Source organism: Muntiacus reevesi, chromosome 2, assembly GCF_963930625.1.
Source record: "Muntiacus reevesi chromosome 2, mMunRee1.1, whole genome shotgun sequence".
Taxonomy (NCBI): domain Eukaryota; kingdom Metazoa; phylum Chordata; class Mammalia; order Artiodactyla; family Cervidae; genus Muntiacus; species Muntiacus reevesi.
Genome location: NC_089250.1, coordinates 197,303,697 through 197,320,203, shown reverse-complemented (window position 1 = coordinate 197,320,203; position 16,507 = coordinate 197,303,697). Strand labels below are relative to the sequence as shown.

The 16,507-nt window shown below is 40.5% G+C and overlaps 1 protein-coding gene across 2 annotated transcripts in view; it reads right to left on the bottom strand.

Annotated features, from left to right (window-relative positions):
- Positions 1-418: 418 nt before the first annotated feature.
- The window catches only part of LYRM1 (LYR motif containing 1), a 36,144-nt gene continuing 20,055 nt past the window's right edge, over positions 419-16,507 (bottom strand). The window contains exons 2-4 of one of the 2 annotated variants that reach the window (XM_065924471.1): positions 10,724-10,954; positions 6,708-6,800; positions 419-3,808 (exon numbers count right to left, since the gene is read on the bottom strand). In XM_065924471.1, the coding sequence (XP_065780543.1) occupies positions 3,692-3,808; positions 6,708-6,800; positions 10,724-10,921 (408 nt within the window). In that variant the 5' untranslated portion in view covers positions 10,922-10,954 and the 3' untranslated portion in view covers positions 419-3,691. Of the gene's footprint in view, positions 3,809-6,707; positions 6,801-10,502; positions 10,642-10,723; positions 10,955-16,507 lie in introns of those variants that run through there. The other variant, XM_065924472.1, reaches the window with a different exon arrangement.

Sequence of the window (16,507 nt, the reverse complement as noted above, 5' to 3'; positions counted from 1 at the left end):
TGAAGGACAGGGAAGCCTGGTGTGCTGCAGTCCATGGTGTTGCAAAGAGTCAGACACGACTTAGTGACTGAATTATAATCACTGTTGTCTCCATTCCAGTGATGCAAAAATGGAGGCTTAGAAAAGTAACTAGTTCAGTTTTACAGCTAGCCAGTGGTAGAACTGGACCCCCAATTCTTCTTCACTAGCTTACACAGATGGCTAGAAATTTCAGGAAGAAAGGAGACATGGGAGAACCATTATTTGTTGCTTGCCATGGGCTTCCCTTGTAGCTCTGTCGGTAAAGAAACTGCCTTCAGTGCAGGCAGACCCAGGTTCGATCCCTGGGTTGGGAAGATCCCCTGGAGAAGGAAATGGCAACCCACTCCAGTATCCTTGCCTGGAAAATCTCATGGACAGAGGAGCCTGGTGGACTGCCGTCCATGGGGTCGCAAAGAATCGGGCATGACTGAGTGACTAACATGGTTTATCCTTGGGCTTTTAGATATCTTGCCTGTTCCTATGATTGTTTTCCCCTGTAGAAGCTCAGGAAAACTAAGTATCTTGCCTATGATCACCCAGTTCTTTCAACTTGAGGAGCCAGGTTTTGAGCCAAGATCTTTCTGGCTCTAGAACCCATTCATTTTTCACTGCTTCATGCTGCCTCCTTATTGAGGACTTGGGTATATTGTGATGTGGAATTTTAGAGTTGTGTAGTTTCAACAACCATGTCCAAGAAATTTCTAGTTTATCGCTGTTTCTTCCCAGGGCCAGCTGGAAGAGAATCCCAAAGGAGATAAAAACAAAATTCTTGATGTATTCTCAACTAACTCTCATGTAGCTCTTTGGCTCTAAATAGCTACTTACAAGGCATTCCATTGGTCAGCTCATAGATGAGCAAAGACACAAGACTTCTTGAGTCTTAATGTGTCTGGCCTGGCTCCCCAGCTTTTACACTAGAAGAAATGTTCTGACTTGGACTGTTTTTCTTGAACACAGCTTCTGAGAACCACATAAACACATTTCAGAAAACTTGTTTCTTTATGGGAACGTGGAGTCAATCAAATTATGATTGAGGATTCTGAATTCTGAGGTCAGCAAATCATCTAATTGATCCTAAGTGCAAAAGCAGGGTGGGGGGGGGGGTGTGGTTCTCCAAATCTTGCCAGTGGGCAATAAAGAGTGAGGAGGAGATACTTTTTCTCAGCTCTAAGTATGTGGTTCAAAAGATATTTTTTTAAAGAAAAGTAACTTTTTCTAATGGAGGGGAAAACAATCAGAATTAACAGATAGCTAGAACTGCCATATTGTCTATTATTCCAAATAGATTGTTAAGTCATATGAGATGGAAAGGTGGTCAGGAACCCAAATCCCTGAAATCTTGGACTGGTTGAGGTAAGTCAGACTGCAAACTATAAGGCAGCAAAGAGGTTGCTAAAAGGACAACTGAAATTCAATTATAGTTATCTAACTTCAGCTTCAGCAGCAAAAAGCTGATGGAGGCAGGAACTGTTTCATTCCTCAGCGGTCAAGGGACAGAATGTTTGTATATGATGGATTAAATTTTTGTAATTTAAAAAAATTTCCCTCTGGGAAAGTGCAGTAGGTTCTTCAAAAGTCCTGGTGAATTAGAGGCTGGAACTCTGGAGCAGAAACGGCCAGAGATCAGCTCCGTGAGAAGCTGTAGGCCCTGTCTATAAATAGCTCAGCAGATGACATCAGACAAACCTTGTCACCAAGCTAGTTCTTTCTTCTAAAAATATGGCTTTTGAGTAAATAGTTTTCAGTCCTTGTCAGCCTTGGAAGAAAATGTCATTAAAAGAGGGGGTGGAGGGGATGCTTCCAAAAGACCAAAGAAGGAGATTTAATAGGGGGTAGAAGAGAAAGTTATTATAAACAAGTAGGTTTCATGGAAAGTTGGGGAGGAAATTATGATTTTGTGTAACAGAGTATGCATCTTTGCAAAGGCAGGTAGGCATATATAATTCACATTTAGCTTAAGATTCCTGGCACACAGAAGGTACTTAGAGGTTAACTAGCAATTCGATGGACTTTCATTTTGGAGGAGTCCTTCCATTTTGGAGGAAGGATGATTTCTACTTCTCATAGAGTAAGATAAAAATTGCATATTCAAAATCACCTTGAATTACTTAGAAAGGGATCATGATGGGGACAGCAAGTCATGTTTCACTAAGTTCAGCACAGCTAGTTTTTCCTCCACCCCAAGAACAGGTCATTGTTTCATTGACTGACCACCAGATAAAGTAGCTGGCTTGAGTTCACAGGCTTTATATTGTTTTAGAAACACTTAACTTTAAACATTAGAACCACCTCTTGGTAGGGAAGTACTTCCACAGTGAGATGAGACAGAAAGAGACTGACTGACGGAACAGCATATTGATGTCTCTGAAGTCAAGTTAGGCTGGGGTATGTGCTCACTGAATGTGGAGCGGCCAACACGCCAACCAACACATTTACATTTCTCTCTCTTCATCAAAGGCCTATAGCTATATTTTTATTAAATATGTACATGCTATATCTCTATTGACACAGTATTATATTTGCTGTCAATGTTATTGACAAACCCTGCCGTATTTACTTAATCTGAGCATGAAAAAGTATGCTCCTGCTCACAGGAATATATTTGAAGCTGAAATACATATACTTTAAATTGGAAACTCTGTGTGACTCAGGAATCCTAAACTAGGTATGGGCAGGAAGTTATCAACTACTGCTTCTGAGGGTCACAAGGCCATTTTGGTAAATGGTACAGAGAGACCAAAATAAATAGAGATTTTTCTCTATTGGTGATTACCCATCCCCTCTGGGGGTAAGAGGGAATGACACTGATATACAAATGACCTGCCATGGGAATCTCACCTGTATCCACACATGCAAGGGAATAAGTACTTTGTGTTTTGATCTCTACTTGTTCCATTTCTGTTTGGACATAATTTGAAAGCCAGCTTAGCTCTTGTACTTCCTAATTATGTTATGATAAAATTCCCAATGAATGCAGTATGAATTTCTAGTGAGCCTTTCAGGTCTTAGGTGTATCCAAAGTAATCACAGGCTTTAAGATAAACTAAATATATGCATTTACCTAAGATATGCACTTTTGTGTATGTGTACATCTGGGGCAGAGATGTGTCTCATAAAATTTCAGTGAAAAACCATGATTGATCCAAAGATGCACTTTTTAAGGGAATTTTATCTGGAAATGGGAAGTTCCAAAAGACAACAAAGCACACACAAAAAGTCCACTTTTAAGTAAATCTATAACTTGGAAAAAAAAAAGGCCTAAAAATATTCTGAGGGGTAGTGTATAATTCTAAAGTAGCCATGAGAACTTCCATCAACTGGCTAATTTCTTCATATCAGCTGGCATGTCTGGTGATTGACATTCCCTTGAAAGCTTTCGTCACCCTTCAGTCTTCTGCCCACAGGCCTTAGTTTTGTTTCCAAGTGGTGCTTCAGTGAGGATATAAGGTCCATGACCTCTAAGGTTAGTGTTTATCTCATCAGGCAGCAAGATCCTGAAAACTGTAGTGATGTGTGAGCATGCATCATTTGGACAGTACCAATATTTCAGAGGTTTAAGAAGATAATTGGATTTTTGCTCCTAATCAAGAAGAATTTTGTTAACTAGTTTACAGTCAAGGCCTAGTTGGCTTATCATTCTCAGGAAAAAAAAAGAAAACTTTATTCTGAGTTAGGAAACTTCATCATGAGATTTGAGATATATTGGTTTGGAAAATTTCCTCAGTTTCTCCTGGCTTCGAAGTCCCCGGCCTCGTAGTGGGGTAAGGCCCATGGGAGGCAGATGAATCTGAATAATAAGAATAATGACAATATTAAAAATTACAGGACTCCCTGGTGGCACAGTGCATAAGAATCTGCCTGCCAATGCAGGGGACATGGGTTTGATCCCTGGTCCGGGAGCAGCTAAGCCTGTGTGCCACAGCAACTGAAGCTGTGTGCCCTACAGCCCACACACCACAAACACAGAGCCCATGTGCTGCAACTACTGTAGCCCCAGCTCCCTAGAGTCTGTGTCTCACAACAAGAGAAGTCACTGCAATGAGAAGCCCATGCACTGCAATGAAGAGTAGCCACTGCTTGCTGCAATAGAGAAAGCCCACACAAAAGCAATGAAGACCCAGCACAACCAAAAACAAACAAACATATAAAGCTAATAAAAGAATTAGAATCATTGCAGCAGCTGATATTCACCAAAGATTTACTAGGTACCATGCTCTCTGCTAAGTGCTAACTCTATGTTGTTTTTCAGTTGTTAAGTTATCTCCAACTCTTTGCAACCCCATGAACTCTGGGAGATAGTGAAGGACAGGAAAGCATATGGCTTTCCTGTCCTTCACTATCTCCCAGAGTTGGCTCAAACTCATGTTCATTGACTGATGACGCCATCCAACCATCTCGTCCTCTGTCACTCACTTCTCCTCCTGCCCTCAATCCTTCCCAGCATTAGGCTATTTTCCAATGAGTCAGCTCTTTGCATCAGGGTCAAAGTATTGGTGCTTCAGCTTCAGCATCAGTACTTCCAATGAATATTCAGTGTTGATTTCTCTTAGGATTGACTGGTTGGATCTCCTTGCAGTCCAAGGGACTTTCAAGAGTCTTCTCCAGCACCACAGCTCAAAAGCAATTCTTTGGTGCTCAGCCTTCTTTATGGTCCAACTCACATATCCATACATGACTACTGGAAAAAACATAGCTTTGACTATATGGACCTTTGTCAGTAAAGTGATGTCTCTGCTTTTTAATACGCTATCTAGGTTTGTCATAGCTTTTCTTCCCAAGGAGCAAGCATCTTTTAATTTCATGGCTGCAGTCACCATCCACAGTGATTTTAGAGCCTAAGAAAATAAAATCTGCCACTGTTCCCATTTTTTCCCCATTCTATTTGCCATGAAGTGATGGAATCATATGCCATGATCTTAGTTTTTTGGATGCTGAGTTTTAAATCAGCTTTTTCACTCTTCTCTTTCACCTTCATCAAGAGGCTCTTTAGTTCCTCTTTGCTTTCTGCCATTATGGTAGTATCATCTGCATATCTGAGGTTGTTGATGTTTCTCGAAGCAATCTTGTTTCCAGCTTGTGACTGATACTGCCTGGCATTTCACATGATGTACTCTGCATATAAGTTAAATAAGCAGGGTGACAATATACAGCCTTGACGTACTCCTTTCCCAATTTCGAATCAGTCTGCTGTTCCATGTCTGGTTCTAACTGTTGTAAGGTGGTCTGTTATTCCCATCTCTTGAAGAATTTTCTAGTTTGTTGTGATCCATGCAGTCAAAGGTTTTAACACAGTCAATGAAGCATGGGTGTTGGCAATTTGATCTCTGATTCCTCTGCTATTTCTATATCTAGTTGGCACATCCAGCTTATAACTCTATACTGATTCATTATTCCTTATAGTCCTTATATACATTAATTCTCAATATAATCTCACAAAGAATATTATTCTAATATTCACAGATGAGAAAATGGAGGCTCAAAAGGTTGAATAACTTGCACATGATTATATATTAAGTGGTAGAACCAGGATTTGAATCCTGATCTGTCTGACTCCAAAGCTTGTGCTCTTCTTTGCCCTATTTCCTGCATGGAGAGGAAAAACCACAGATCATATAGTGAAATGAGAGTCCAAAGAAGGTGAGGGAAAAGTGTGTATATAAACTTGTTCTGTGCAGAGTGAAAAACTGGACCAACATAAATATCCAGTGAAAGGGTACTGGTTAAATTATGGCATATTCTTACAAAAGGATACAATGCATCCATTTTAAAAGGTGGAAGCAGAGACATGCAAAAAAGGGAAGTAAAATAAATAGGCAATAACAGTATGCCTAGGTTCCCATGTACTTTAAGAAAATGTATGCACACGAGTATAGAAAAAAAGACTAAAAGGATATATTACCAAACTGTAAGGCTGAGTCAATAAAATATAAAATTGCTGTTTTTGTAGGTCGAGTAGAATATTGGCAATTTCATACAGTCCAACTTAAAAGTTGTAGTGGTCACTCCCACAGGGTGAGAATTTTTGACAATTTTCTCTGTCTTATGCATTCCTTTAAAGTTTGAATTTTATTTATTCTTTAAAAAAATTATTTATTTAAATTTGTCTGTGCTGGGTCTTCAATGCTGCATGTGGGTTACTCTCTAGTTGTGGTGCACAGGCTTCTCATTGTGGCATCTCCACTTGCAGAGCACGGCCTCTAGGGCACCCAGGTGTAGTAGCTGCAGCTTGAAGTGATGTATGAGCTTAGTTGCCTTGTGCATGTAGAATATTCCTGGATGAGGGATTGAACCCATGTCCCCCACATTGGCAGGTGGGTTCTTAACCACTGGGCAACCAGGGAAATCCTAAATTTTATTTTTTTATTAACAATAAACCTGTTTTTTAAAATAATAGAAATACAAATCTTTCCATAAAAAAGGTAAAAGTTAGAAAACTACATAAACGTGAGCTGGATTTCCTTTCCATTTAGGGGAAAGTTGTACAAGTAGGAGAAGTCAGGCATTCACTGACACTTCAGCTTGTTGTAATGGGTTGGTGGCCATGCAAGCATAACTTTTTTCCAATATGCCTCCTACAGGGGCTCTAGGCTTTTTGGCAAACACAAGCCCTCTTGGTATATATTCTTGGAAATAGCTGGGTGGACAAGGATAGGTACACACCACATGTTAACTGAAGTCACACTTACTGGCCTTGGATAAGGAATCTGGTAATGTAGTCCAATTTCAATCCTGGCTGTGCATTCATCTATACACTGTTTAATCAGGTCTGTGTCTGTGAGCTATTGAAAGGGAAAAAGAGGTGAGATTGTTAGCGTCTTTCCAATGCTACATAAAGTAGAGGTACACATTTTCTTAAACTTTTTCAGTTCATCAGCCACTAAATTAAATATTGGTCATTTGAAAAATCGAAAACAATTTAAGATTTCCTGTGGATTAAACTTTTAAAAATCATTTAGCTACTATAAGCACATAGTAAAAATAATTCAAATAATACAAAAGGATGTAATGTAAAACAAAATCTTCTTCTTCTTCCTGTTTCTCAATTCCCCTTCTCAGAGACAATTATTAAAAGTTTGTTTTTCCAGGGATATTCTATGCATATATAAGTATAATTCTATAATACCTAGTAGTTTTTCTTACAAAAATGAAACCTCTGAACCCTGCTTTTTCACAAACAACTTGAAGTTCCTTCTATATTTACACGTATAGAACTGCTTCATTCTTTTTAACAGCTGCACAAAATACCAACATATGACTGCATTATGATTTAACTAATCTTCTACCAATGGACATTTAGGTTATTTTTAATCTTTCGCCATTTTAAACAATGGATCTCATATTTTTAACTCTTACCGATAGTCCCTGCAGATTCAAATTACCCTCTAAGAGGGTGTACTAATTTATATTCCTATGAACAATCCATAAATTATATTCCTACCAACAAAGAACCAGAGTGCTTCTTCATACCCTCCCCATGTTGATCAAGTGTTTCAGCAACTGCTGTCGAGAAACCCCCTGAGTAAGATATTGGAAAATGATCCACCTTCTATTTTGAACTGTAAACTGTTTGCTCATTACTGAGGAGAAGAAATGACCTTTGAAATTTCCAAACAGTTAAACTGTGGTAGTCCAATTTCAAGTAAAGGAATAAAAAGTTCATTCTGAAAACAGAAAGCCAGGAAGTAGATGAGGAGACAATGTTTCGAGGATGGAAAATGAGTCAACACATGACTCTACGAACAGTCTGAAAGTGGGCTTCAAAGCAGAGCTGGGTTGCATGAGACCCAGATGACACCCACAGTGAAGCCTGTGCTACCATGGCTTGCAAATTCCAAGGGTGTTCCTGTCCTGTGGTCCTCTTGGAGCACAGAAAAGTTCTAGGACCTGCAATGCATAAGAACCACAGCTGAGTCCCTTGGGACAGAGGCTCAGCTTTCTGACCACTGTATTTCTCAGAAGCTATTCTTCTGATTGTCTACCTTGGGGGAAGATTTCCATGTTCTCATTTGCCTATTGGGATTCAGAGCAATTAATGAAATACATTTGGGTTATTATTAAGCTCTTATAGCAAGTGAGGTTACAGGAGACTACTTAGGTCTATATGAGGGATTAGGGAGAAAGAAGCCCCTAATAAAGATATGGGAACTGAGGGCTTCTAGGGCTCCGGCTGTCCATCTAAACAAGCTGGATTAGAGTTCTCCAAATTCAGTCATTCAGAGGCTGTATGCGTGATTTTGTCATCTCCACAACTACCTATACTAATATTAAACTTTCTCTTTAAATGAACTCTGTAAGTACAGTACTTGCAAAATTATCTGCTATTATGTTTCCTTTCTAAAACATGGTAAAAACAGTACATATTTTAAAATAAAAAACCCATGTACATCCCCCAACACAATAATATTATCTCACTCATGAAATGGCATATACACCTCTTTCTGGCTCATACCACACTGAGCCAATTCAAGCAGAGGCAAATGAAGGATTATTATTGCCTTAACTGAAAGCTCAAAGGGTATTGAGTAGTCCTTAGGTGATTGAACCTGCAAAGCTTTACTGGTCACATACTACTATGATAGCCCCCTTCCCATCTTAGACACCGTGAGGCCATGGTACCTGCCTTCAGCTATCAAGGATGTTACCTGGGCAGAACAAATCTGACACATGAAGCTACAGAAAAGGCACAGTGGTACACAGTCAGCAGGGCAATGACTGCAGACTGCTATACAGGAATTCAGAGTAGGTGGTCACCATGGGGTTGGTTGGGGGCAGAGGACTTGAGGAAGGCTTCCTGGAGAAGATCAATTGAAGCAAAGTATTTGTAAGTGCTCATAAATTTAGTGACAACCACAGACGGGGCCATGAGATATACTAGAAAGGTATAAGAAACTGTCTATGTGCTCAAGGAACTGACAATCTGGTTAAGGAGACCATACCAACATAAATGAAACAAATAAGGAAAAAAAATTATGACTGTCTAATTAGGGAAAGGTATAGGTCAGGGGTCTACAAAGTTTTTGATCATCTACTTCTTTCAATAAAAAAACTTCTGAGCCCTGAGAATTCCATGGTGGTTCAGTGGTTAGGACTTTCACTGCCGTGTCCTAGGAAATTAAGGTACAAGTCACACAGTGTGGCCAAAAAAAAAAAAAAAAAAAACAATCCTGAGCCCATAGCTTCCATATGTGTATTTATAAATTTATTAAACTATTAATAATTCAGAATATATATATGTAATAGACATTTTTAAAGGAGCAATAAAAATAAATAGAAACAGCACTTATAATATTTTATTTCTATTTCTCAAAGGACTATTCAGGACCTCAGGGGGTACACACACACTGATGTGGTATGCATGGTCTATGCTAAGAGCAGAAAATGTTTGGGGAAGTTGGAGGATGGTCAGAAGAGAGGAAAGGAGTTTCACAAGCAGGTTGGTATTAAAAGCATGCAGGCTTCAGGGATTATGAGAAGGGAAGGATATTATAGATTGGGAGGGTTTCTCAGGTAGCACTTAACCCCAGTGGTAATTTTACACTTCTTTCCATCTAACTCTGAAACATCTTTCAGGGACCCTGTCTTGGTTTTGCTCAGTTATATCCCTGATGTCTAGTCTGATGTTTGGAACATGGTAGACACTCAGCTACTTGTTGAATAAAAGAATAAGAGCAAAGGGTCACGAAGTAGTGGCAGAAGCTATAGCAGAAATGGGCAAAATGGGAAAGTGAGGTGTTCTTGTGGAAAGATGAATTCTGCTTTGGGCTATTATGCTTGTGGTGAGTTCCTACAGGGGCTGATGAGAACCAAGATATGGGATCTGGAGCCATGGTCTTTGGGCCTCTGTATGGAGGGATGACCTTCAGAGGACCCTTATAGCTGGTGGGAGAGTGTGTAAAAAAGACAGGGCAGAAAGGAGACTGAGACAGGGTAAGAGAGGGAAAAGTAAAGACAGCAGATTGTCAGGAAGTTTCACAAAGTGAACAGTGACAACACTAAATCCATGAGATCAACAAGAAAGAGGCAAGAAAAGTAAGGAGCTGAAAACATCTTTCCATGCTTAGAGCCAGTCTTCCCAAGAAGCTGACAGATAATACTTTATGGTTTGTCAAATCAAGCCTCTTAGAATGGTTTTTGGCTCCCTGGTATTTGGGTTCAGCTAGCTAATGGAGGCACTATTTTACCCAATTCTGAGGTCCCAAAGGGCAAAGCCTCTCTACTAGCCAAAGAGGCTTGAGTTCAAAGCTAAGTTATGAAGGGAACCTTTGCCTTAATCCTATTCTCTTTCCTCTGAATGGGTTTATACTTGGAGGCTCTGAATAGCTTATGAACTGAAAAAGCCAAACACAACTCTGAGCACTTCCTGTGGGAGTGACCGACAATAGGCACAGTGTGTGAGGAACCAATCCTACTCTGAAAATTCTCACTGGACTGATGTAGGTCACCTGGCTCACGCAGTCTTCTCAGGATGCTGAGCCACTTACCAGCTGGACTGAGACTTGAAGAAAGTGAAGAGAACCCAGGCTGGGCTCTGTTTTCCAGTGGTTGGTAAGCCAGCGAGGTTGTGCCTCTGGCCCCTTCTTGCTCCACATTCTGCCCCTCTAATCTGTGCTGCTCAGTCCTCTCAACTATAGGATAGCAAAGAAATGAACAAACGCCACAAGAATTGCTCTCCTCCTTGCAATCTCCAATGGGGCCTACTCACATTTTTGTTTTTTTGGAACAGCGTTCTGGCTTCATTTAATATGTACTGTTTTTCTTTAATGGTGTCTTCCATCTGCCCTGATGCAGCCTGCCATTTCCTCGCAAGCCTGAAAATTCTGCGGTAGAGGCCAAGAACTTCTTGTCGTGTTGCCATTGTCATCTTCCGACCCATCAAAATAGAAGGGAGGATAATTTGCATAAAAATTCAGTTTGACAGTAGGCAGTACAGCAGCTGTACATGTAAAAAAAATCAAGCTCTTTAATTAGTCTAGAAAATAACTGCTCTTTCTCAACAGATATGTTTGGTAACATTACCAGAATGGTGCTGTATGACTATCAGCAATCTCTTAGACAGCCTTGTACATCATCCCTTAGTTGAAGGTTGTTCAACCTTGCTGTTTGCCATGATGACTATTTTTATGAATATGACAAAACAAAAATGCACATTTAATGTTCTTTAAACCAGTACATTCTTTCCCAGAATATCTTAGAAATGGTGCTTTTCGTGTATATACTGGTAAAATTACATTACTAACTTGAGTGCACAGGAGAAGGCACATTTTGAATAACTGAATTTTCTAGTTATGTGAGAACTTGAGTTTAATGCAGGGTTGTAAACTGAAGTGCCTCTGGGGCCAAGCAGGCAACAAAATGAGGAAATTTGGCTAGTGGGGACAGTGGCCAACTAGAGAAGATGCGCCCCCTTGAAAGAGAACAGTTGCTACTCAGTCCCGGCCAGTTATTCTCATGTAGAATTGAGGGCCTAAGGGTGCCAGATTTCCTGACAGCTTAACAACAGGTGGCAGTCAAGATGTTTAAAATAAGAAATTTCAAAAAACACAGTATTTATTTTTGAAAATGCAAGTACCAAGAGGGCCAAATAAAATGAGTCTGCAGGCTCAATTCCACTTGTCAGGTTGCAATCTTTTTTAGTTCATCATAATCTTGTTGAAAATATTTCTCAAAATTGTTGGTCTACTTCCTTCCTTCCTTGTCCACATAAGAACTGTATAGTAAGTACAACTGAAATCTTTCTGATGACTGAAGATCTTGTGGCCCCTCTGAGTTTTCACTCTGAAATACATCAGTTTTAATTTCAGAGGATTTGGCTAAGGGAACCAACCCAAGTATATTCCTGAAAGTTAGCAGCATTTTTAAAAATTAAATGCCAGTTAAAGTCATTTTTATTATAAAATATTTCAGATATACAAAATATATAGTTAATATAATTAACAGTCATATGTTCATAAAGAACCTTAAAGAATAAATTATATATATAGTCAAAACCCCACTGTACCCCTACCAAATCAAATTTCCTCTCCTCTCCCCTAGAAGGAACCACTATCCTGAATTTGTTTACCTTTCTCACATATTGGGCTTCCCCGACAGCTCAGTTGGTAAAAGAATCTGCCTGCAATGCAGGAGACCCTGGTTTGATTCCTGGGTCAGGAAGATCTGCTGGAGAAGGGACAGGCTACCCACTCCAGTATCCTGGCCTAAGAATTCCATAGACTGTATAGTCCACGGGGTCACAAAGAGTCAGACACGACTGGGTGACTTTCACTTCACTTCTCACATATAGCTTTATGCTTAGCCAGTTAAAATTTTTATATATATGAGGTATTATATCCTTCCACTTGCCTTTTTTGCTCATACTTGTACCATTCATCCATATTCTGTAGCTGTGGTTCATATATTCTAACTACTGCAATTCAGTCCACTGCATGAAGCTATCCCAACATACTTGTCTATTCTCCTACTGATGGACATTGAATTTTTTCCCCTTCCCTCTCTGTTTTACTTATGCAAAAACTTCAGCCTGTTTTTTTAAAAAAATAATTCTATTTTTTTACTTATGGTTGTACTGGGTCTTTGTTGCTGTGTGGGCTTTTCTCTAGACTGGCAAATGAGGGCTGCTCTCTAGTTGTGGTTCATGAGCTTCTCATTGCGTGGCTTCTCTTGTTCTGGAGCACTGGCTCTAGGGCACACAGTCTTCAATAGCTACCACATGTGGGCTCAGTAGTTTCAGCTCCCGGGCTCTTGAGCATGGCTCAACAGTTCTGGTGCACAGGCTCAGTTGCTCTACGGCATGTAGGATCTTCCTGGACCAGGGATCAAACCCGTATCTCCTGCATTGGCAGGTGGACTCTACCACTGAGCCACCAGGGAAGCCTCAGCCTATTTCCTTACTGTTAACTTCTACATCTAAAAGAAATTCAGGGATCTTGGGCAAGATGGCACAGTGTGAAGACCCTGAGCTCACCTCTACAGGCACACCAAAATTGCAACTATTGATGAGAAAGCCTGGAATATAACAGAAAAGATCTCCTATGACTAAATATATAAAGAAGGAATCACAGTGAAATGGGTAGGAGGGGTGGAGCTGTGGTATAGTCAAGATCCATACCCCTAAGTGGATGACCCACAAACAGAAGAATAATTACAATTGCAGAAGTTCTCAAGAAGCAATAGCTCCAAGCTCCACATCAGGTTCCTCAGATTGGGAGTCTGGCACAAGGAAGACAAGCCCCTAGAATGGTTGGCTTTGAAAGTCAGAGAGGCTTACTTTTTAGAGATCCAGAGAGCGGTGGGATATGGAGACTATTCTTAAAGGGTACATAGAGACTACCACATGGGCAGAAGCAGTAATGTGAAGAAGCCTAGGTCAGACCCACATACTGATCTTGAAGAGTCTTCTGGAGAGACAGGATGCAACTGAAACTCGTCCTGGAGTCATAGAAACTGATGGCAAGTGTTTTGGGGGGCTTGTTTCACTACGTGGACCTATTGCTGGCAAGCATCACTTTGAAATTCTTCCTCTAGCTTATTAGACATCAACCAGACATCACCAACCTGCCTGGGATGCCTCAAGCCAAGTAGCTAGCTGAGCAAAGACACACCCCACCAACCACCAAACAAGCTGCTGAAGACTTCCTGAACCCACAGCCATCTCAGGACATGGTTCTATTCACAAAAGGGCCAGGAACTTGCCCCACACACCACACGCACTAGCCCCAGGACTTCCAAGACCCTGCGGCCAACCCTGAAGGGACATTTGGGCTTAGCTCTGCCTACCAGTGGGGCAACACCAGCCTCAGGGCCACTCTAGCCCTGAAGCCTGCCATGGCAGGGCCCAACCCACCTACCATCAGGCTGGCACCAGGCGCAGAATCCCTAGGCCACCACCAAGATAGTATCAGCTCTGAGACATGTTGGGACCTTTAGAGTCAGCTGCCCCAGGATCAGGGCTCATCTACCAGCAGCCAACACAAATTTTGGGACACCCTGTGCCCTGTAACCAGCTGTGTCAGGAATCAGATGCAACCATCAGCAGGTAGATGCTAGACTGGGAACCATGACTCTGCAAATACTCACCCCAGAACCTGGCTCTACCCACCAGTGAGCCAGCATTAGCCCTGTGGCCCCTCATGATTTTATAGCCAGTGGTCTCATGACCCAGTCCCACCAGTTAGCAGTTGGCAGTATCGGAACAAGTTAGGGCCTAACAAGCAGTTAGATAAGGGGTCAGTCATGCCTACCAGACTGCCCACAGTAGTCAGCCCACCATAGCTGAAGAACCCATGCAGTTCACCTAGGGGGCACCCCTTGAGCATATAGTTCTGATGACAAGATAAGGGTATGGTGGCAGGATGCACAGAACGTTTCCTACAAAAGACCATTTTTCCAAGGTCGGGAAATGAAATCAATCTACCAGATATATAGACGTAAAAATGGCAAATTAGGCAAAATTAGATGATAGAGGAACACGTTCCAAATGAAGAGATAAGATAAAACCCTAGAAGAAAAACTCAGTGAAGTAGAAATAGGTATTTACCCAATAAAGAGTTCAAGGTAACAAACATAAACATGATCAAAGAACATGGGAGAAGAATGGATAAACAGAGTGAGAAGTTAGACGTTTTTAACAAAGAGAAAATATAAAGAGAGTTAGAAAATATAAAGAAAACCAAATAGAGAGAGAGTATAATAACTGAAATAAAAGACACAGTAATGTAAATCACTGAAGGTGAACAGAAAAAGAATTAAGAATAAAAAGAAATCTAGGAGACATTTAGGAAAACAACAAGCACACTAACATTCATAATAAAAGGGTCCTAGAAGGAGAGAGAAAGAGAGAGAGAGAAAGGGGCAGAGAATGTATCTGAAGATATAATAGCTGAAAATTCCTCTAGCATGGGCAAGGAACCAGATGGACAGCTCCAGGAAGCACAGAGTCCCAAATAGGATCAACCTGAGGAAGGCCACACAAAGACACACTGCAATTAAAATGGCAAAAATTAAAGACAAAGAGAATATTAAAAGCAGCAAGGGAAAACTAACAAGTTACCTACAAGGGAATGCCCACAAGACTATTGGCTGACTTTTCAGCAGAAACTCTGTAGGTCAGAAAGGAGTGGCATATGTTAGTATTTAGAGGGATGAATGGGAAAAACCTACAGCCAAGAATATTCTACCTGGAAAGATTTTCATTCAGATTTGATGGAACGATCAAAAATTTTTTAAAGAAGCAAAAGCTAAAAGGGTTCAGCACCACCCAAAATAGTTTAGAAGATGTTAAGAGACCTTCTCTAAGTGAAAAATAAGGCCACAACTAGAAACATAAAAATTACAAAAGGTAAAAAGCTCACTGGTAAAGGCAAATATATAGTTAAGGTAGTAAATCAACTACATGCAAAGCTAGTAAGAAGGTTAAAAGACAAAAGGAATAACTCATCTATGTTTGCAATAAGTACATAAGGGATATACAAAACAAAAAGTTGTAAAATATGATGTCAAAAACAGTAATCATTGGGAAGGGAAGTAAAAATGCAGGGTTATTAACTGCATCTGAAATTAAAAGATCAGCAATTTTCTAAAATTAATTAATTTATTTTAATTGGAGACTAATTACAATATTGTTGTGGTTTTGCCATACATTGACATGAATCAGCCAAGGGTGTACATGTGCTCTCCATACTGAACCCCCCACCCACCCCCCTCCCCATCCCATCCCTCAGGGTCATCCCAGTGCACCAGCCCTGAGTACCCTGTCTCATGTATCAAACCCGGATTGGTAATCTATCCCACAAATGATAATATACATGTTTCAATGCTATTCTCTCAAATCATCCCACCCTTGCCTTCTCCCACAGTCCAAAAGTCTCTTCTGTACCTCTGTGTCTCTTTTGCTGTCTCGTATATAGGGTCATCGTTAGCATCTTTCTAAATTCCATATATATGCATTAATATACTGTATTGATATTTTTCTTTCTGACTTACTTCACTCTGTATAATAGGCTCCAGTTTCATCCACCTCATTAGAACTGATTCAAATGCCTTCTTTTTAATAGCTGAGTAATATTCCATTGTGTATATGTACCACAGCTTTCTTATCCGTTCATCTGCCAATGGACATCTAGGTTGCTTCTATGTCCTGGTTATTGTACACAGTGCTGCGATGAACATTGGGGTACACGTTTCTATTTCAATTCTGGTTTCCTCGGTGTGTATGCCCAGCAGTGGGATTGCTGGGTCATATGGCAGTTCTATGTCCAGTTTTTTAAGGAATCTCTACACTGTTCTCCATAGTGGCTGTACTAGTTTGCATTCCCACCAACAGTGTAACAGGGTTCCCTTTTCTCTGCACCCACTCCAGCACTTATTGTTTGTAGACTTTTTGATAGCAGCCATTCTGACCGGCATGAAATTGTACCTCATTGTGGTTTTGATTTGCACTTCTCTGATAATGAGTGATGTTGAGCATCTTTTCATGTGTTTGTTAGCC